General features: G+C 37.3%; 1 protein-coding gene across 3 annotated transcripts in view; it reads right to left on the bottom strand.

The window, feature by feature from the left end:
- Positions 1-443: 443 nt before the first annotated feature.
- Positions 444-23,882, bottom strand: part of APOO (apolipoprotein O) — a 32,940-nt gene continuing 9,501 nt past the window's right edge. For all 3 annotated transcript variants that reach the window (XM_074604715.1, XM_074604724.1, XM_074604705.1), the window contains 6 exons: positions 22,938-22,992; positions 21,800-21,895; positions 18,885-18,976; positions 14,283-14,390; positions 3,980-4,075; positions 444-1,293 (listed from right to left, as the gene is read on the bottom strand). In XM_074604715.1, coding sequence (XP_074460816.1) covers positions 4,007-4,075; positions 14,283-14,390; positions 18,885-18,976; positions 21,800-21,895; positions 22,938-22,992 — 420 coding nt within the window. In that variant the 3' untranslated portion in view covers positions 444-1,293; positions 3,980-4,006. The remainder of the gene's footprint in view (positions 1,294-3,979; positions 4,076-14,282; positions 14,391-18,884; positions 18,977-21,799; positions 21,896-22,937; positions 22,993-23,882) is intronic.

Below are 23,882 nucleotides of genomic sequence, written 5' to 3'. Positions count from 1 at the left end.
AATCATAAAAACATGCACTAAGCACATTAGGACATACTGTTTTTCTGCCTGAGGCAACCACATGCCTTATGCCTGTATTAAAAAAGAGTTGGCCTGTTTTATAATGCCCACACGGACGGGTATTCACGTTGGCAAGGTCTGTTTGTTTTTCTCTAAAATCTGTGGACTATACTCAGCCAGAATACCTAACCAAGTAATAACAAAGATATTTAAAAGCATTTTCAACATGATCTACTTCATATTTTCTTCCCTGTTCTTTGTAGAAAGTTAACATATCATACAAGCACACACTTAATTCCATCCTTCCCCCAGTCCTCATATTCACTGATTAATTTAGGAACATTTAAGACTCACCAATAGAGCTTTAAATGCTCTGAGCTACTTGGATTACAGTAACTTGTGAAGCATCACGCCCCAAAAAAGAGTCTCATGGAAATGGCAACAAATGATGAAAGGGGTTTATTGTGCAAAGATTTCAAAATGCTGGAAATCCTTTTGTATTTCCCTTTGCTTCACTTTCTCCTCCCCTTCCCTGGCTGGGAATAAGGAAACAGCCCAGTTATTCTATAGCTGGTTCCCACCAACCTAACGTTCTGGTTCCCATTGAGCTGTGCATTCAAGCAAAAACAAGAACAAACATTAACAGCTCCATTCCCATCCATCTACTAGACAGGAACTCACAGATGCTTCATTATATACCTCCTGCTGGCACTGATGAGGCAGAAGATTTGTATAGAAAGGAGGGGGAGACTCAGACAAAACACAAGAGTCATTGTAATTGTTCTCAGTCGTCATTCTATTAGCTAATGTTAGCCAAAACATCATGCTACTTTCAGCTTTTTCTCGCTGTTAAAAAATACAGGCATTGTCAACAGCATCTCGAGAACCTTTCACAGGCTGCGCACATGTCACATACCTGAGTTTAAAGAAAATAAGAGGAGGGAAAAAAACAGGACCATTTTGTATAATTGGAATTTTATTTTATATATTTTATATATAAATAATAACAAGAGACTGAGGAATTTTGAGACTTGCTACTCGCAATGCTGATCCTGCAATGGGACAAGCATGGGCAGACTTGAGTCCCACTGCAGAACTGAGGACAAGGTCTCAAGACTGACCCAAAATACATAGTGTCCTTTCACAGATTCCATACCAGAAGCCCAAGCAGCACACCCATCAGTCTTTCCTGAGGCAGAAGGCAGATCAGTCACATTCAAAATCAAAATGGATTCAGATGGTTTTCCTCTTTTTCTTGGGAAATTGTTGCTCATGTCTATATTTTTTGTTCACCTATAACCAAAGAAAGGGGACAGAGGATAAGGGGGAGAGGGAGGGAGAAAGCAGAATTAAGTATCATAGGCCTTTTCTTTCCATTGTCAAAGCGCAATTAAGACTTTGATCAACTTGCCACAAAAAAATTTCTCAATCCCAGTTTACTTCTAATAAAGAGACTTAACTCTTCATATTACTGACATTAGAACACTAATGATTATGTCTGCTCTAGAGAACTTGATTCCATAGTTGAACTGTATGGAAACATAAAAGAGAAAGAACACTTTAAAGCAACAAAACACCAGCTGGAATCTTGCATAATAAACAAACTAACTTTCTCCAATAGAATTCTTTTAATTCCCATCAGTTGCATTTTTTCCCTAATCTCACTTGCTCTGCTGTAAAGCTAGGGTAATTTAACTCGAAGAAATGGAATTACATAAATATAGAACCTGAACAGAGTTGAAAATGAGATACATTATCTTCACGGAAAAACATAAAGCCATGTCACTTCCACACAACTCTTCAGCACAACAGCTGGATAAAATTAAAGCTTGCTTCTCCCACAATGGGATGTGGTTTGAGCTGTACTTTGCATATAATTATTGATGACAAACACACTATAATAAAGGAGGTGCAATGCTGCTGTTTTTTCGAATGGAGAAATATGTTACTGTCTCCAACCCGAAGTGATTTTGTCCTTGGCTGGCGATTCACAATTCAGAGACTCATGCTGTGGCAAATCTTTATGAGGAAAATGAGATTGTATTTCTTTTAGTAACCAGATTCAACTAGGAATATTGCCAACAGTTGAAAATACAGTGAGATTTTCAGGACTGATCTCATTCACAATAAACAAATACATCTTTTCGAAGATCACAGCAGCGTTCTCCAACCTTTGGGATGACCCAGATCCAACAAAACATCTGGACTTGGGTATCACGTTAAATAACTGGATTTGATTTCAAGCAGAAGTAACAAAACGCCACCCCCGCAGAACTGCTGAGCACTGATACTGAATTGAACTTTCACCATCTGGTTGTTCTAGGTCAAAAATCTAGTAGTTCCATTTATGTATCTCCTCCAGAAAGAGTATGTGGCAAGGCAAGCAGATTTCAAAACCAGCAGCACCCAGGTACTTGAAGCACCTGAGCAAGTATCTTCACTCTTTAAAAAGAAAGACAGTAGAACATCTGAGACAGCAGCTGTTAGTGAGGTTTCCCCTCAAAACTTACTTATATAGCAGGAGTATATTTATGACTAAAATCCTGAAGACAAAAGGGTCTGGATCCCTTTAGTATAAGTAAAGTATAAGGTAACTTCAGCATAAGTCTGACAGCTTTTGATCCTTTCCTTCCACCCACCCTCCCCTTAAAAAGAAAATGCACCTTCAGCAAAAAGCACTAACATTTCAAAAAGTGAATAAAGACCTAACAGAAATTACATTCACATAGTAAGAAATGCTAAAAGAAAATAAAAGCTATTTACAGGTTTCTGTTTGTAATGAACCTTGATATTGGTACAGTGTCACACACACATAAACAATTTTCCTGTCTTTTTATCATTTAGTAGCTCTGTCCTAGTTCACAATAAGCACAATATTTTAGTGAATTTTAGAGAAGCTTTTCTTCCTCTTGGATATCCCTGGATATCTTTACTCAAAATGAAACTGGTTTTCTCCTTTTTTATTTTATTTTACATGCCTATTTTATAAAATACTTGGAAAACATGTATTCTTAAAGACATTCATATGTCTGAAGATAAAACTAATGTATTAACTAAATCAGACAGTCAACATACCTGTTTTCCCTTGTGAGAATTAGCTATAGCAATTGAAAATACATTAAGGGAAACACAACATTAGAAACTAGTTTTGCTTTTAAAGCTGTGTAATAGTGGAATGCTGTTGCTCCTCAGCAGATGTGTGTGTTCCATCACATCTGCAAACATTTGTGACTGGTGATGATGCATGGAAGAAAAAATTGGTGCGGTTTCCTAAATCCGGATTCTATTTACACAGTTGTCAGTTATGAAAGAAAAAAAAGAATTTTACTGGTAAGTGGAACACTACATACAAAAATAACGAGGAGTCTCTGCAATGTCTCTACATCACTTTCTGATGAAAAGTAAGTCTTTAACGTGTGAAAATAATACAGGGCAAAGACAAGTAACTAGAAAACACGTTCAGAAAAGACATCCTTCTTCAACTGATGACAGAGCAAACATTAGCTGGTATCTTGTACTAAATGATGTCCAATAGCATTATCATTAGTAATAACAAACTTCAAATACAGAGCAATTTTTGTCCCATGAAATTGAACCATCTTAAAGTTGAGAGGGTGCTTTTGTTTTGCTTTTCTAGAAACCGTAACAATCATGTGACTTGCTTGAGTTTAGAAAGCAACCCTATGGTCTAGTCAGAAACAGAACTGGCGTCTCAACTCGAGTTTCTGGCTTGGAGAACTGGGAAACGCTGCCTCTGTTTCCTCCACGAAGATGAAGAATTTAGGTAAGTTAGGTTAAACAGTATCAAGGAGCACGCATATTCTTGACAAATGTTAAGATGGATAAATTTATTACCTTGCTTCCCCTCTTTCTTCATCAATGTGAAGAAGAAAACTATAAGCCAAACTTGCAAATGTTCAGTTTTTCCAGGTTATTTTGCTGCTGTAGCCCCATACTGCTAACAGCCTTTATGCTTTACCTGTCTGATGCCAAGCGATCTGATGTTCTACTTCTGGGTTCGCTCTTCATTTGAAGCAGCATGGATTTCCAGGGGCTTGTCACCATCTGCATCACCCTTGAGGAGGGAAAATACATGCAAAATTTCAATTGAGGCAACCCATGATAATGTTTTGCCAGAACAGAAACCCTCTTCAAAAGCTAGAACAAAACCTTCTTGCAAAATCAAGTGATTGATGAGACTAATTCAGTACAATATACTCAAATATGATCTCTTCCCAAACAGTTTCTAAATTTTAGTCTTCCTGTAGTCAGCTGAGCAATTAAAGGATTTGAAAGAACAAGTAGTTCAACAGAAATGTTTTAATTGACTCCTTTTGCCTGCACTAATAATAGAGGATGAATTCCCACAGAGTAGTTGCTATTTTGCATTCTCTGAATTCTGCGTGGATTTATACAATAGGTCTCTTTTAGTACATATCCTTTGAGAGAGTGTTCTCACACTTTGCACGAAATAAATGATAGAAATCAAAGAACGAAGAGAGGCTTGTTAGAGCATCTGGTCTGTCTATTTGCCAAGTATGCTATAACGAACAGGCATTTGATCATAGTTTTAAATAGATATTAATAAAAAAAAAAATACTTAAAGGGCCACACACATGGCCAGGGGACCAAAGCACATGACATACAAGAACAGGCTGAGAGATGTGGGTCTGTTCAGCCTGGAGAAGACCAGACAAAGGGGAGACCTAATTGCTATCCACAGTTCCTTACTGGTCATTTACATATTTGGAACAGCTAGGCTCCTCTCAGAGGTTCACACCAAAAGGACACAGGAGCATGGCAAATTTCTATTAGATCTAAGCGGGGGGGGAAAAAATATCTATCACACCACTGATTAAGTACTGGAGCAGGTTTTCCGGAGAACTGTGTGCAGTTCCATCCTTGGAAATAATCAGCACTTGACTGCACAAGGCCTGAGCCACCAAATCTAACTCTGAAGCTGCCTCTGCTTTGAACAAGGAGTTGGATGAAATGATCAGAGGCCACACTCAGCCTCAATTATTCTTAAATTCTACACATGAAAATTATACGGCATTTTCTTTTTATTCTAAAAAGGTATTTTTACTGATGTGACTTAAATGTGATGGCAAACGTAACAAAAGAAGCCAGGAGAGACTGGAAAACATAAGCACTTCACAGGATGGGTCAAATTTATGTTCCAGCATAAACTGAATACTATGGATAAGGCACTGAGTCTGTAAGACCCGGCGTATGCTGCACTGGAGATATGGACTCAACATATGGACTCAACACATCAAGATTCGATCACTAAAGATAATTCTTAAATTTCTTATTCAAAATGTGCCTAGCAAGACCTTTAAAAGCTAATTCTTTCTTTCAAAACCCCATTTTGTTCTGATCACGATCCTGGGATATTTCATAGTACAGGAACTCACATCCACAAACCACACCCACTTCAAAATAATGATCTACTCCGTAATTTTCCTGTACAGGAACCTGTAAATTACGACATTTTACTACAATTTATAATGAATAATCTGACTCACAATGCCTCATCTCAGGGATTACTTAATCCTGAACAAATGAACTAAAAATAAGATGTTCACAGAGAGTTCTATGTTTTTCCACTTGCTTGTTTTAACTTGTGAAAAGCAAACACCATCTAGGTAAACTTTTTTTCTTTTTTTGGTCCTGAAAGAGGAAGAGAACCCAAAGCAACACACACACACAAAAGTACAGGAAAACAGGTCCTTTGTTTCTGTGAGCTCAGTGGATCTCATCTCAAGGCTTGTCTTCACTAGATCTATTAAGCTCAATTATTTAATTCAAGCCAATCCACTGCTAAACTGTCATTCCTCACACAAACTCATTTGCTGAATTAGCAATTATGAAGTTCTTTTAACTCTATCCACTGCGTGTGCCCACTATGTAAATAGTGAGCCTGACTGATACTGATCAAGCAGTAATACAGGTAGCCAGAAAAGGGCTTTGCTTGAGCTAGCACAGGACATAAACACACCTAATTTTCCAACAAAGTGTCAAGGTCCTCTAGTCACACTCAAAACCAGATCAGAAGCAAAAAACCTGTTTAGATCAATGACCCAGAAGACAGGCTGCCTCTGTGCCATGATGCCTTCTCATAATTAGAAGCAGGCACATATTCAAGACAGTCTGTCTACTTTCTGGCTCAACACAACCACTCCATAACGTATCTGGGTTGCCAGAGGAGTTCAGGCATCACAGCTCTATCCCACAGCAGAAGGGGAAATATTCTGCAGCATTCTTACATATCTGACAGTTTCAGCTGAAAGATGGCTGATACGAAATCTCCGTAAAACTTTCATTAGTAAAGTGTTCAATACATCTGGATTCCACGGGATTAAATACTCTAAAAAAAAAAAATCATTATTTGAAATTGAAAATAATATCGTAACTAAGGGGACCATACACAATGCTTTTTGTAAGGTTTTCAGCATACGAGTGGTTAGAAGACACCCTGACTTAGCTCACAATATCTAACAGAGATAAATTGAGACCTCAACTTGAAAAAGACAAACTTAAAAAAAAATGCAATGATTCTGTGAAAATTTCCCCTCCATACAGAGAAAAAGTCCCCAAAGCAACCTAGCCTAATGTAAAAAAAAATAATGTGGAGTGGCTTTTTTCTCACATTACAGCCTAGTCTGATGCAGAAATTAGTTTCTGTTGTTTCCTCTGAGAAAGTACTGCAACAGCCAGGCCCTTTTACACTGGCACCTAACCTTAGAAATTATAACTCCAAAGGCAGGTAGGTATACATCTCTCCCATGCTTATGGAAAACTCTTGAAAGGTAGAGTCTGACCACCAGAAAAAAAAACAGCAGCTGCAAAAGAAAAACAAAAGCTCACCTGGGCTCACAGATTAATAATTTACCTTTCCTTCTGTCATCTTTTGTTTGCAATGTATTGCTTAGAATAAAGCAATATTGCACTGGTTTACCTTATTTGTCCTCCCCCAGTCAATCAATAACTTATTCTCCATCCTTTATTTTCACCTGAGCTTGAACTTAACTCTCTCAGAAATCGAAGTGCTTTTAAAAACATTACTCAAGTTGCCCTAAAAAGCTCAACTTTTTGTGGAGTAGACTCTGTCTTTCCTACCTGTAACACGTTTAAATTCACCACAGCCCAAACTAAGGATCCAATCCAAAAGAAGTAATAATTTTTACAGATTTTACTCTATTGTCGTTCTTACTACCAAAGAATAAAAGGAGAGCATATGACAGGGAATGGTATTTTCTGCCAGAAGTGGAAGATGACCAAACTTTTAGTTCAGATGACCAAACTTTTGCTTGTCTGTTCAGAAGCTACCAAAGACAAGTCTTACCAGCATAGAAAGAAGCTCTCAGCTGCTTATGTTGTGTTTTAAAAGATGCTCAAAACACAAGCAACTTAAAAACTCTCCTCTTAAAACACAATTTAAGGTGTGCTACGGACACAATCCATGATGCTTACGGCAAAGCTCGCAAGCCAACATACTGACATCACGACTTCCACCACAGCTTTCAGGTGAGGAAAATCCAGGTCCACAATTTGGGTAGATGCTTGTCCTGAGCAAGCACAGGAAACAAGTACCCAAAGCTGAGCAGTCTTTGCACTTGGAAGCACTCTGTCACCAGCTAACAATTAATAAAACACTCAGAGACAGCTATATAGATATAGCTATATTTTTAATATTTATATATTTTATATGTGTAATAAATATGTATTAAAATATATAATAGTATTGGTAAGTCACAGATGGTTTCTATCAACAGACCAGGCAGGAATGAAGACATAAAAATAAGCTGCAAGAGTTTCTCTCAATCTCTCAACCTGTTTAAACAACCAAATGACAGACAAGAAGAAAAAAAGAAAAAAATATAAATAAGTTTTCTGTAAGATCTTGTTAGTGATTGGATCAAAGTGGGAAAGAGCACACATATCGAGAAAGAGACAAGACCTGAAAAAGAGGGTGTTTTTAGAGTTCTAGCGCTGTTCTGCTTTTTCACATTTTGGCCACTTCAGCAAAAACAATGCGTGCCACCTGTTTCAGTGTTGGGGGAAGATTAAGAATCCAGAACAGCTGAAAATACAGCAGAAGTCTTTGAGTGATACAAAGACAACACAAAGTGAGAACTAACTGAAGAAAACCCTTTTTCTATGTGTTTCAATACACATTAGCTCACTGGCTGGAACAAAACCTGGGTTTAAGTGACTTGGTGCCATAATGCGTGCCGTCGTCGCTTGAAGACTAAGTCATTATAGTATGAGAGCTAACAACCCTGCAGCACAATGTAACAGTACAAGTTACGGAAGTACCAAAACCAGAGGCAGAAGAAGAAGGGCAAAAAGGCTGCATTTCATGAAAATAAACATCAAATGAGCCAACTGACAAACAGGACCTGATTGTTAGAAACTTACGGGTGGTATGTATTGAACTGTGGCTCTGAAATACTGATCTTTAAACAGTTTTCTGTAAAGAAGTTATAATCCTTTGTATTGAAAACCACAGTCCTTAAGTTTATCTGTCACACAAAATCCTCAGGCTGCTATAGTTGTCCATCCCTCTGACCTGAGGACAGGTATTAAAGCTGATAAACTCAGCCAGTATTAAACAGGGATTGTGGGTAAAAAAAAAAAAAAAAAAAAAGCTGCAATTCACTGGCCTAACAGTTCAGCTACTTCAACACTTTTGTAAGCACTGAAAGGCAAAAAAAGAGTAAAAGAAAAGAAATGTAGAAAAAGAGGATTTGCACGAACTATGATATTACTGGGCAAAGCAGAAGGATCAGTTACTCACAAAGACTAGCTGAAGACAATGCAGGGTATTAGACTGCATAACTGCAAAGCCCCAGTAATGAAAGTTTGATGCCTCCTAAGTGCTTCAAACACATCATTTTAAAAAAAATGTGTCGAGGTGTAAGTGGGTACGATTCTCTACAAATTTTGCACGTTAAGTTTAAAATAAACAAGGTTTGAGGGACACATCTTCCATTTCACTATCACTTCCCCTGAAGATTTACAACCTGATAATATAAACGTTAATTCCACTGGTTTTTGTGGAATTATTTCTTATGAGTAAAGATCACTCATGTAGGCAAAAGATTTTCAGAAGATAAAACCCTTAAAATACACCTGGCCTCCCAACAAGATGGTTACATGTCTTCTACCATCTCCTCTACCTGGGCGAAGAAGTAGAAAAGTTGTGCCCTTTATATCGAGATAAAGTATACACAAACTGAATAACTACTCCTGCTGTCCCTTCTTTGGAAAATGTTTCATTCTGCTGGAAATAACGAACGTGAACATTGATCTTTACATAAGGTCCTTGTGCAGTTTTAGCAGAGGGCTTTCATCCTGACATCCCGAAGAGCTGTCCCCTTCAATAAGGCAGCTTCAGGATAACAGAATACTATACTGTAAACAGGGTATTCAAAACCTTATGAGACAGACTTGCTGTATTGAGGGGCTCCAGCCACAGTGTTTTGAAACGTAGCAGCAGAAGGTCCTGGAATTCGTCTTTCTTGGCAGAACTTAGATTTCAGTTGATATGACCTCAATCTGGCACAGGTTTTTGTTTCATAAAACCTTCAGAAAATTAACATACCACATCCATTTTAATGACATATTGCTGCACAAGCAAGAAGTAATTCACAGCTGTGGTACCTATGACTATCAAACAAATTATGAGCAACATAACAAATTAACACAAGCCAAGATATTCCTTGACTATTTGCAAGGATCCTTTGTGTAGCAACCGGAAAATGCTAGAGCAAATGTCACAACAACAAAAAATAACATCTTTCGCTCTGGCATGGCTTCATGAAATGGGTTACATCTGCTGTAACAACAACTCAAGAATAACATTTATATTTGCCTTCACTAGTTAAGGAATCTAGCTGCCTAGTATGACAATAAGAAACAAATATACAAAACCAACCCAATTCTTTCATAGGGTTGTCAAATGAGGACAGAAGTCCCCAAACTCTACCCTAGAATGCTTTGCCAATTTTAGTACAAGATAGTCAGAAGTACTGCTTTTCTTCCATGAAACTTCTGCAACAGGAAAAGCTCCAATAAAAACACCACTTATAACAGAAATTCTTTTGCTGGAAAAGTTGATATTGATTTGGTGGATCTAATCATCTGTATGAACAAAAAGTTTTTCTAGGGTAAACTTCACCTCTTACGTCTTATGTTAGGGACATACCAGTGCTTATATGTATAAAAAAGGCAGAAGTTTTCATTATTAATTGTGACTGACCACATTCTGATAGACCATCATAACACCATCTTAAAAAAAAACCCAAAACAACTAGACAAAAAGAACAAGAAAAACCAAACCCACCCCTAACCCCCCTCAACTACGTATTTTATACTGCTTCACCAAAAAGAAGTTTCAGAGCAGACTTCTTCCATTAGAAATACTTTTTAGTCCACATTCTAGTGACTTCAAAAGCATGTGACTTTTTACGACTGCTGCTCAGCTTCTGTAGACACCAGGGAGACAATACCCTCTCTTTAACAACTACAGCGGACAAAGAAACCATAAGGCTGTATATTCCAGTGGCAAGTGATCACTGAAATGCAGGCAATTTCATCAAGCGCGTAGTGCTTCTTCATCTGAGCTACAGGATTTTTGTATCTTGCCTAATCCATGAAGTGGCAGCAGTTAACACTATCTGATCAATTAGATGGACTTCAGGAGGAAACCATTCTATGGCATTTCACTCCTTTGTGCAAGTAGCATATTTTGGCAACTAAGAGGTGTGATTTAAAGACTCTGCAAGGAGGAAGAGAAAGAAGTGTGTTTAGTTAGTGGCCTCTGCAATTTTGCATGTCGTTTGTTTTTCTGCTGAGGTAGCAAGTGCTTGAATAAGCCTTATAATAAGATGAAAGCTTCAAAAGTTTTTGCCTTCCAATAACAACCACATGCTTCCTTTTGAAAGCCTGGAACACAATAAAATAAAAAGCTCAGCTAATTTTTACTGATGCTGTCAGTTTGTCTTTCGGAAATGTTTTAATGTTGCCTATTTTTTGAGATACTGTTTGGCAGCCTAGGTTTTAGGAAAGGTACGGTACGATTAACTAACCTTTGTTTATTCAAACACCTATACAAATGCATTTACCAAAGTGCCCAGGGCCCATACAGGATGCTTATCCATGGATGAAAGTCTCCACTCACTGATTAAAGTTTCCACTCTCTTAAGACCCAGCGACTGAGAAGACACGTGAGCATTTCTCCAACCCAGCTTGTTTGGAACTAGTCCCACAGCTAGACCTACCTAGGGAACTCAGTCCCATACCTGCAGTGCAGTTGCCTCTCCAAAACATCTCTCTCTCTCAGTGGTGATCCCACTTATATCTTAGGCATCTGGGTTGAAAATACCATCTTCTGGTCAGACAGGAGTTCTGCTTTACAACAACCCAGAAGCCATACGTCATTGTCAACCTAGTATTAACTGTTACAAGTTGTGAGCTATGGCTCAATCAGAAGGTCCACACTAAAAGACCAAAACTTTCTTACGGTTCAAAACCATTTTCAAATCACCTGTTAGTTTTGCCAGGCTACATTAAACAACTAAAATAAGATATAGGAAGCAGTCCGCAGTTGCTTAGAAATCAGGAATTAAAGATGCAGTGAGTTTAGAAGTGAATTTAAAACAGCAGAACACTTGAACTTTTATTTCTTTAAGTAGCAGTTAAAAAAAAATTCCCTAAAAACCTTACAAGCTCTCCCTGGCACACATTTAATCAACATGTACAGTTCTCCAGTCTCTTACACTCTGCTTCACTGAGCCATCTACATATATTTCCTAGAAGTCAGTTTGCTTATCTGTATCAGTGAGGTACAACTACAAAGACAACCTGCTCCTGTGGGATAACAGAAATGTCTACAACATAAAAAACAAAAACATCATTAAGATACTTAACTCCAGAAGCTTCAGGCAGGTTCTAAATTATGATCAAGACATTACATAACATAATGATTCATTAAAACAAGTTCCCATTTCTTTACAAGTCAGTTCTAATCTTCCAACTACTATCATTAATCAATCACACTGCACTGATTTTGCAACTTGGCAGCATTTTGTAGAATGCAAAATGCACTTGAAGCAGCAAAACAGAATCTTCTTTTGGATTTTTTTGCGGGGAGTATTTATGAATATTTGCTCTAGCATAACGATGTCACTGTGTACTGCTCTATTGGACATTACTATCCAGTCACAACATCTAGCAATTTGTAGAAGAAAACAGTTACAGATACACAAAGCTAAAATCCTACAATTCACTACAGTCGTGTATCATGTTTGACCAACTCTACAGACAAAGTTTAAGTACTGTATCCAGTTCTGGGTTCCCCAGTATAAGAGACATGGACATACCGGAGTCCAGCGAAGCACCACTGAGATGATTAAGAAACTGAAACATCTTTTCCTATGAGAAAAGGCTGAGAGAGCTGAGACTGTTCAGCCTGGAGAGAAGAAGGCTCAGAGGGATCTCATCAGTGGGTATAGACAGATACCTGAAGGGAGGGTGCACAGAGGACAGAGCCAGGCTCTTTTCAGCAGTGCCGTGTGACAGGACCAGAGGCAATGGGCATGAACTGAAGCACAGAAGCTCCCTCTGAACATCAGGAAATGCTTTTTCACTGTGAGAGTGACACAGGTTGCCCAGGGAGGTTGTGGAGTCTCTCTTGGAGACTTCCATTCAAAAGCTGTCTGTTCTGGGTAACCAGCTGTAGGTGGCCCTGTTTGAGTAGGAGGGGCTTGAACCAGATGACCTCCAGAGGTCCCCTCCAACCACAACCAGTCTGTGGTTTTATATAGAAATATAATATACACTATATATATAAATAAATTAATATAAAGTCTTAACATACACTACTTTAACACACATAAACATATAAGCAAATAGTTAGATACTAACAGAAACACTAACTAAAACCAAGGATAAATTAATTCATCACTGAATAATACGACTTAAATATAGCGCAACTACTTTGATGACTATAAATCAACTATGGAAGAGCACACCTGCTGAGATATTGAGATTTAAAGTAACTAAATGCACACATGCCTTAAAATGGTGGTATTGTATAAGCATGGACCACTGGAAAAAAAAGGCCTCCCTTCTTTGGTGAAGTACATAAGGAAATCATACTGTATCACTGATGCTGTGTTGGGGGATTAGGGAAAACTGCTCTGTACGGGGAAAAAGGAACGCTTCTCCATTCTAAAACTGAAAATAAACATGCAGAGATTCACTTAATTGTATTAGCACTGTTAATTAAAAATGCTGTTTTAAAGAAACATCAGTGCTTGCCAGACTCTGGAAAACAAAGCCATGATGTTACTATTTGCTCTGTCATCAGAAGCAGGCATTTCTAAGGCAAGACATCAGTCTCCTTAATATAACACAGAACAGTAATACCAGACCAAAAAAAAAAGTGACTTGTAGAACATAAAATAAAGACCTATGTTATTCTAACTAACAAAAAATAAAAATCACCTATGTTAATGTTAGTCTGACCCCTCCTACGGTGTTTAACAACTGGAAATCTAGTAAACAGAAACTTTCAGCAGTAACTGTGCTTGGCACCTCACCAGGATGCCTGGTTCAAAGCAGATAAAAGAAACTCAATTTTTATTGACAGTCTTCTGGATAAGAACCAATTAAATGAAAGTTTCCTAAAATAGGGCTGTAAGTATTAAACCAAACAGCTAGTTATCTACGACTAAATCCCCAAGAACTGTATATCCCTATAAACTGCTGGTTTTATGACTAGATAGTGACATTTAATAGAGCAGTGCGTAATGACATCATCATGCTAGAGCAAATATTCATGAATATTCAAAGGGAATAAACTGGAAACAAGATTCTATTTTTCTCTCTTTCAAAGAGGAAATATGTAGTGAAGAAAAAGTTATTTCAGATTTTTAAGATGGAGTTTGCCAAATTAAAATACTTAAAAAAAAAATCCATTTTTAAATAATCAAGACCATAAGAGCCTTGATCCCTAGCATTCCAATCACAATACTCCCAACTTTCATATTAAACATTTAGTAGGTTATACTAAAGAAAACTTCCAAACAGCATTTCTGAAAGTTTAACTTGAAATAAGGTCAATATGTTTCTGTAGCTTAGAAAGACAGAACGAAAACTTTGTCTTCAGAAATAAATCTGAGTCAGAGTGGAAAAACCCCACTACTGTTCGTATATTCTTTGGCTGAAAATGCAGTGGTAAATTCAGAAACCAAGTTCCTCAGACTTCTTACCTTATCACCTTTTTTCCCAGATTTCTTCTTCTTAGGATTGTCCTTCCAAAGAGATTCTACAGCAATATACCCCTGAAGACTCCAGTCATATACCTGTGTACCAGCAACCTTTGAAACAAAAGATATCAGAAAGCATGAACTTAATAATCTGTGAAATACTATTTGCTTCTTTCTTTAAGTGGAAGAAGTCTCAAAACACAAGATCTTTAACATCTTCCTGTTCAAGCTCAGGTGTACAGCATTAATAAACATCTTGGAAAAAAATGACACATGAAGAATAAGAAAAGCCAACTTGCTAAAAAACTGCTTGAAGATTACCTGAAAATATATCTGTATAAAAAGGGGTGGAATGACGCTGCATGGAAACAGTTCTGGTTTTCTTAGTTTTCAGTGTTCAAGAGATTTAAAATATGCACATTATTTCTTAATTTGACCATACTCGTTTTAAAGAAAAAAAAAAATCCCCTACTTTGTCATTGTCTTGCAATTTTACATTTTCACTGCTTTGACAGAACAGTAAGAGTACCCCTTTGCTTCTTTTTATTTGCTATTTAGAAGAAAGACCTAATTTGCTGATAGATGGCTGTAATGAGTAACCATCTGTCACCTCTCAAAACAGAAAACAGCTAGGAAAGACGATGTTTGCTATATTACACAAACAGGTCATTTTACGACAGGAAAAATCCCTAAGACTAATAAGAGAGTATCTCCTGTCCCTTACACAATATGGAACTGTAATATTCAGAGCATTCTTTAAAACTCAAGAGTGTTAGGCTTTTACAGCTCCAGGCTCAGCTCAGTACTCACTTTCACATCACTATTAGTTTTCTTACTAATAAAGAACAGCAAAAGTGGACAATTTGCCCAACTAGACAGCTATTAAGCTAATAAATTTATGAAATCAAGAAATAAGAAGGTACCACCCTATGTCCCACAGCAGGCAACGCTGGAAAACCAAAACTGTGAAAACAGAGCAAGCATAAATGCTGTTTCTGAAACAGTTTTCTGGTGTTTCTGAAACAATTTCTGAATAAAATTTTAAAGTTTCTTCCAGTCTTCAACAATTCGCTGCTTGGAGAGGTGATATTTTTAACAATGCCCAAGGAATTCCCCTCCTATAGAGCTGTTGCACTTCCCCTTGAGCCCCATGCAAATTTTTAGCATCCACAACATCCTGTGCCAAGGAGCTCTACCAGCAGGCGCACATGGTGCAAAGAACCTCTTCCCTTTGTTTGTCTGAACAAAATTAACTACACCAGTTACGTACCACAATCGTAAGGGATGTGCTTTTGGGCAGAGATCACGTTACTACCTTACAGAAGAGGCTATTTAATTATTAGAATTAAACCAAAAAAAAATCCAAATCAGGAACTACGCTGCTGAGTCACAACTAAATGCAAAACATAGGCTATTTTAAAATACAAACAGCTAGCATATTTGTCACCACATTTGACAATTACAGTTCCACATTTGAGAATTAGTTGTACTTCGGTTTTAAACGAGTCAGTATGATGCACAGAGTTTTCTCTATATTTGAAGGTGATAAAAGTCATCAGAAAAAAAGGACACAGTGTTCTGCAGATGAATGCGTTAAATCTCCAAAATCCCTCAATTCAAACATTACAGGTATAGAGAGTTATCTTCTTTTTCAGTACCAGGACTGCTCATTCTCAACTACTTCAATAAACTACTTCTGGCAGTCAGAGGAGCCTATGGCTCATCTGGAACGATAGCGTCATCAGTTGTGCAAGCAATACAAACCTACCAGGACTGAAAAATAACCACAATAAGCGAACAAACAGGGTGGGTTCTTTGTCTGCAATATTGCTGAGGACACAGCTATCAACAAAAAAAATGAGAAATAATACTAACTACGCATAAGCTATTTCTTGTTCCTGCTTAAAAATACTCCACTAAAAAACTTCAAAACACTCTAAATACCTAACAGTACAGGTGGGAAGGGAAAAAAACAAAAACCCAATACCCAAAACGTTATTAAAGTATGGTCAAATCTGAAAGTTTACCAAATGAAAGGAACTATATCACTGTAAACAAAAAAGCACTCAAATGTGGAAGAAAAATAAAGAACGTAATATAAAGAATAAATAAAAATTTTAAAGTTTATGTTCCAGAATATTTCCTATACTGTTCTATTAACTTCACAAGTGAGCTTTGTACTGACAGCATCCCTTTCTAGGCTTACACACGTTTTTCGAAAGGCCTATGAAACACTTCAAAGTAATTGCTAGAAGGGAAAGTGCTTTCAATTTCAGATTAAAAAATAAAAATTATGAATCATAAGATGTAATGTGCTTAAAAGTTTGCTTCTTTAAGAAAAGCACGAGAGAGATTAGAGGAACCAAAACAGTATCCAGGATATCACTCTCTCCACAGAAGTTTTCAAACTCATACGTCTAGTGTCCTGACCAAGTCAACAAAGCTAAACCTATTCCAATCAAGCTTCAAGCTCATGGTCTCATACCAGATTTTTTTGTTACAGTCAGCCTAAGAACTGTGAATTACTCAAACGGCAATGATGAACTTTAAAGTTTTTGTAAAATAAACAAGGTATTGTGAAGCTGTTAGTAGCAAATCCATAGTTAAGACTGAACTGAGCTTCTTTAAAAACAGTAACATCAGTTTGAAGACCATTCAGTCCCCTCCCACTTCACTGTTCAGAAGGCAACTAGAATTTCAATACACAGCTTCCCACAGAAATGTGTAAGCTTCTTTAATTTTGATGGGTTTGTTCCTGCCACTTGTATAATTTTCACTCCCTGAGAATAACTCAACAGAGCTATCTGTATTTACAGCATCTGAATCCTGGAAGCACTAAAAAAAGATTCCATCAAAGATCAGGGAATCACCATGCTGGCAGAGTCCAAACGCAGCATTTTTGATTCTCCCTAAGTCAATGACTTTTCAGTTTTCAAAGAACATCATTATGTTCTTGAGAATATCATATTTTCATCCTGACATTTCAGTGTCATTCACAAGTCTCCAATAACTGGATAGCCAATTTATTAAAGCCTGAAATATAAAGTATTCCTGATACACTAAAATATGTGCACTGTGAGTAGTTAAAACCTGAATTTGAAAAAGTATGTGGTGGAGAACTAAGGAATCTGCCAGTACAATTAAGTGTGGAGAGCAAGGCATATGAACTGACATCAGCAGGGGCTGTAAGCAATAGTCTGGTCTCTTCGGTTCTTTCTTTCACAGGAAACTCACTTAAGCAACTGTAAGTTAACATGTTTCTTATGAGCCTGAAACAACAAATGCATAAACAGCAAAGGCATCAAATAAGCAACAGAATTCTTACCCCATTCCAGAATGTGCATGCTTTCTTAAAACTCTATCAGAAAACCTTAATAATAATGCTTATCTCAAAATGTTGTTCCCATGCTTTCTCTGTAGAAATATATATTTTTTTTCCTTCTTTCAAACCCTGTTTTTCATTTGTTCTCAAGATATTTCAGGCTTCCTTAGTGTTGTAAATAAACATGCAAACTGCACTCACTAAGCATATTTACATTAATTTATAATTACTTGATGTTAGGGATTCAGAACAGAAATTATGTTCCTCAAATCAAAGATACTACTGCAGATGAAGTTCAGCAAGGCCAAGTGTAAGGTCCTTCACATGGGTCAGGGCAATCCCAAGCACAAATACAGGCTAGGGGGAGAATGGATTGAGAGCAGCCCTGAGGAGAAGGACTTGGGGGTGCTGGTGGACGAGAAGCTCAACATGAGCCAGGAATGTGTGCTCGCGGCCCAGAAAACCAACCACATCCTGGGCTGCATCAAAAGAAGCGTGGCCAGCAGGTCGAGGGAGGTGATTCTGCCCCTCTACTCCGTTCTCGTGGGACTCCACCTGGAGTACTGCGTCCAGCTCTGGGCCCCCCAACATAAGAAGGACATGGACCTGTTGGAGCGAGTCCAGAGGAGGGCCATAAAGATGATCAGAGGGCTGGAGTACCTATGCTATGAGGACAGGCTGAGAGAGCTGGGGTTCTTCACCCTGGAGAAGAGAAGGCTCCAGGGAGATCTTACAGCAGCCTTCCAGTACCTAAAGGGGGCCTACAGGAAGGATGGGGAGGGACTCTCTATCAGGGAGTGGAGTGACAGGACAAGAGGTAACCATTTTGAACTGGAAGAGGGTAGATTTAGATGAGATATTAGGAAGAAATTCCTTCCAGTGAGGGTGATGAGGCACTGGAACAGGTTGCCCAGGGAAGTTGTGGATGCTCCATCCCTGGAAGTGTTCAAGGCCAGGCTGGATGGGGCTTTGAGCAGCCTGGTCTAGTGGGAGGTGTCCCTGCCCATGGCAGGGGGGTTGGAACTAGATGATCTTTAAGGTCCCTTCCAACCCAAACCATTCTAGGATTCTATGACATTAGGGGAAAAAAAAAAGTCACTAAAAGAAACAAAATATCTGACTATCTTTCAGTCTAGACTGCATGTTCTTTGATAAAATAACTATCATTTTAAGTGCCAAGAACAATCACACAGCTTTTAAAAGTGGATTAACAGTTAATTTGAAGATAGGAGGCATTAATCAAAGTAAAATAAACTTCTCCAAAGAAAGGTATCATCACCGACCTTTGCAATAGCAACCGCTTGCTGAGGGTAATACATGGAGGCGCCAATACCCATGAGACCTGCAGGATACACTAACTTCTTTATTTTTGAGCCTGTTTCATAACAAAAAAAAGCAACAAAAAAAAAAACACAACACAAAAACATCGTTAGGCTATATGTTAACCAAGATAGCTGAATGTCGCTTTGACTTAAAAGGGAAACTATTTTATTAAATACAGTTTTGCATATTTTCTGTTCAGTCCTACTGGTTTCTTAAGAAACATGATTACTCTGATCAGCAATTATTCTTTTAACCTTTTTAAGAGAATATTTCTATTAACATCTTTCCATAGTGAAAATTACCTTACAACTGTATTTACTGCAGTAATACAGAATTTATTTCAGTACTGAATAGTGAAGTAAAAGACAGTTAAGAGATATTTAAAAGAATTATACCAACTGATACTCTTTTCTAAGCTAAAAGGAAAAACTCAGGCAAAGAAACACTAGGATAGCATTCTTTTGACACATCAAGCGGAACAAGAGATGTTCCAGTGCAAACTTTGTAAGTTACTTTGACTGACAAATATTGATTCTTCCCCAACTGCTCTTATGAACAATTTTTCCTGATTCACTATAGCAATTTGCAAAGCATTTGAAAGTACTTACAATTATGCTATACGTCTATTGCTCCATCCCCAAGTAGTTTTTGAACATTTTAAACAATTTGAACTCTCTATTCAATTATACAAGTCTAAAATAATTTAACTGCCTGAAAAGTTCATCCTTGTATCACAGCTGGCCACGGGTTGTGTATGCTGGCTGGCCAGTGACAACATGTATCACTGAATCAGTTACAGGGCATGCTGCAGTTTATCCAGTCAGAAAGGAACACAGAAGGGAACAGGTGAAAGAGAAAAGCAAGCAGTACAGGAGAAAAAAGTTCACAGAACAGACGTACAGGAGTCAGGACGCAGTAGTTCCGTTCGTCATAGAACAGCCTGTTCTATGTGCAAAGCCACTTGTGCTTCTAATAAAGAAATAATGAATTTTGAAGAGGAAATGCATATTAGAAGTGTTTAGTATTTCCACTGACACGCTCATGATGAGATGAGAAGCTTAGCAGTAAACAAGAGACATTCATAAAGTGATGTCGCTAGTCTTGTGAAGAGGGAACCTGGTACTAATTAGCTGTAAGAAGGACCAGAAAAAGCAAGCTTCGTTGCATCTTTATAACCAGAGAAATTACACTTTTGTCGTCATTTCTGGGAACGGGGAAATCTTCCTCAGTGATAGCTTATCAGTGTGCCAACAATAACATTTTATGAATAAAAGTAATAGTTGAAGATATTAATGCCTTCTAGCAGGCTCCTATCTGCTGGAGATACTCATTAGAGGGAAGTTTAGGAATACTCCCGTATCCTTTCCAGTACTGCTCAAGGTTAGAACAACTTATCTTCAACAGCATTTTAAACCAAGCTGGATGACTGTACAACAGCCACATGATTAAACTCTGAATACCGTACTTTCTACTCAATGGGCAGCTGCATCTTCAAGTGTTATGGTTAGACCTGGAAGATTTTATCTGTACCTTCCAAGAGGGCAATTTTTTCCAGTGAAACCAAGGAGGAAGGGCTAAAAAAAAGAAGAAATTTGATTCTAACTTTCTGCAGCATCAAAATTAAGGGGCACTTCCTTCTACAGTTTGAATACTGACTGTTATTTCCAGAAAGTGTTGTAAACTATAACCAGGCAAAATGTTTAAAAATTATGGCTCCCATCCTAAAAGATTCACAAATCAGACATTTGTATTATGAGGTATTTTTATTAAATTTAGGATTTTCTAATCTTTCAGATCCAGCCACAAGACTGCACACCCCACCCCGAATTCTAACAGTCATAAAGGCTGGAAACTGATCTCATACATACTCATAACACTCAATAAGAAGGAATTTGAATAGAAAGAACTTCAAATGAGTGAAGTTGGAGACCCTGATTTTCATTTTAAAAAATATACTAGAAAAAAAAAGCAAAGCACTGCTTTCATCATCTTCCCTGAAGAATTAAATATTTTGAGGAATGCATATATGTATGCACATATATTAACAGAATGCTTTCCATTTCTACACAGTCAAGCACACACTTCCAGTTCGTTCAACACATACAGGCCCCACACAAAGGCGTATTTTTATCCAAAGCAAGTCCCTACTAGTAATTAAATGCTAGAACTTTACAGTTCCATTACCTATAAGTTTTCTTCTTGCATTACTTCATTTCACTGTATTAAGAATATCTCAATACAAACACAAAATACTTTTTCACAATTAACATGTCTTAAAATAACATTTATTTCTACGCAAGCCTAAACGTTTTAGTTCCTCCAACTAGTGTGATGAAATTAACTGTATCACATATCTATAACACAAAATGTGCATGTATTTATAGCACACCCAGAGCTCACAAGTACTTTTGCTGAATATCACCATCTACAGCACCTCTGTGCCTGGACACACAATACTTTGAAGGAACTTGAATATACACCTAATTGAACATGTATCATATTTCAGGAACCTCTGTATTTTACCAGAATCTATTCCTCCGAAGTTTTCTACACTGACATATATGATCAAAAAGTTAAGTAACTAAAAAGATTTTTAGGCTTAAAAAACCCCTTTCGTTTGCTATAATAAGCTAGAAATGGAAAAGATCAAAGACTAGATTCCAGTAACAAATGCAGTATTCATAAACAATAATTGATGGTTATTACATACCTTTTACATGAAGTTTCTTTATGATTGGAGGAACGTTGTAGAATTACGCTTGTACAGTTAAGTCGGATCTCATGCATCACAATTAAAAATTCATATTCAAAAAACCCACAAATAAATTACTTATCCCAAATGATAACATAAGCAGTTCAAAAGGTTCCCACTTACCTCTAGCAAGAAACAATCCAACAATTCCAGCAAAACCTATCACACCAAGCCTTGGATAAAATCCAGCAGGGGGGTTTTGGAGAAATTCACATCCCTCTGAAAAGAAGTCAGAGCAAAGTGCTTTAATGTAATGTGAAAGTGTTTTTGTGATAAGGAATCATCAATACGTGCTGGCAATTGTTCGAAAACAAAGAATTATCAAAACACATTTAGCTATCATGCACATTTTAGATCTGCTGGCATAAAATTCAAAGCCTTTGAGATCTTCTCTAGTGACACATGAATGAAACTGAACATCGTATTGTATTTACCAATTTTCATAGAAGCTTCTGCCTTTGCTCCTGGGCCATCTGTTTTGTTTTGCTCTTTTGCATCTCCGTTATATCTTTTTGAAGATTAGTGATAAAAACCTTTGCAAAATGGATTCTTACATTTACACATTAACAAGAATTAGTTTCAGAAAAACACTGTACAAAAAACAAATCACAGAACAAAGGAAAGACACAGCATAAACAAAGCTCACTCCAAGATGGGAGTCCAATGGGGGAATGGAAAACTATGAAAAAACCTTTCAAACAAAGGAGTTCGAAAGACTGAGACTGTAAAATTTAAGGAAAAGAGGCACAGTATCTGAAATGCATGCTCAGTTCCAATGAGCCCAAGTATGAAAGGATGCTTCCAAAACCAAAAATAAATACAAATTATTTGGGATTAATTAAAAATTCTTAGGTGATTCAAGGAAATAAACCAAAATGAAAAGGCTAAACAATACAAACAGAAGACCTAACACTTGCGACAAGTAACAAACATTGCAGGAAGTTTCAGTTACTAGGTTGGGTTAAGTAAATACTACCAAGTGGGAATAAACTGTGAGGCTTTTTTTCCTTCTTTTCCTGCATAACTGTCATTTTTAGGAACATTGGTTGACACAGATGCAGGTCTCAGATTTTAATTGTCTAGAAATGTAGTGTCACAATGACCTACAAAGGAAATTTAAACAGATATACAGTGCAAATAAAGTAGTCTTAAATGCATTAGACATTATATAGAGAGATGTTTAGTGGAATTCCCTTTTAACACAAAATACAGTACACTCCTGCATTTTAAATTGCTAGTTAAAAAAACTAAACTGATTTACCTCTACCATGCTCAACAGCTTTTTCTAATTTGGGCATAGCTTTGGCATAAAGATCCTAAAAAAAGAAAAAGAAAACAACTGTAAATAGATACCAAGGAAGTGAAATGTTAACTACAGATTGTAACCGACCTGACAAAGAAAAGAAAAAATAAGGAAAAAAAAAAAAAGCATTGGGTCCCTAAAATAACTTCTTTTTATTCCCACTTCCACGTTCATTTACAGGGCTATGCTTGCTCAATATTACATGTGGCATAACATACAGCTTTTTCTCAAAGTAGTCTCTGGACACAGATGAAATATAATACCTCGAAAGACAGAAGTCAATTTTAATATTTCACTGAGTTCCTGATCAGGTACCTGAAACTCAGGATTATCTCAGATTTCTCAGTGTACTTAGGTATCACAAAAATACTTGAGTTGATGCAAAGAAAGGAAATACAACACTGTAATAAACTCCTTCCTAGCACTTCACAGTGGTACATAACTCATTCTGCAAGGTGGTAAATTCCACTTTCCAAGAGACTATCTTAGGCTAACAAAACTACATTTTGAAGTGACTTGGAAAATGAAAAGCTCTAGATTTTCTTCTCAAACTGAAAATATGCAGGAAGTAATAGAATTCACACTGCCTTTAATCAAAGTAGGAAAAAAAAAATCAGTAAGAGCAACTGTGCTAATTGTTACTATGCTAATAATCCTTCGGAGAGACAGCATAAGACTGTCTATCAATTAGGGAACAAATTCATAAACACGTATGCCCAAAGCTAAAGCAGAAAATGGTCTCGCAATACCACTTGATCTGTACCTGTGCAGAAGTGAAAGCATTTGTTTAGGATACTGCATGGGGAATAATACCTTTAGAACTTCCATTTCCTCACTGTCAAGAGCGACTTAAAAAAAAAACTTGTCATGAAAAAGAAAGTGTTAGCACGTGACACACAACGT

This window comes from Larus michahellis, chromosome 1, assembly GCF_964199755.1.
Source record: "Larus michahellis chromosome 1, bLarMic1.1, whole genome shotgun sequence".
Classification (NCBI taxonomy): Eukaryota; Metazoa; Chordata; class Aves; order Charadriiformes; family Laridae; genus Larus; species Larus michahellis.
This window is presented reverse-complemented; position numbering and strand designations above follow the sequence as displayed.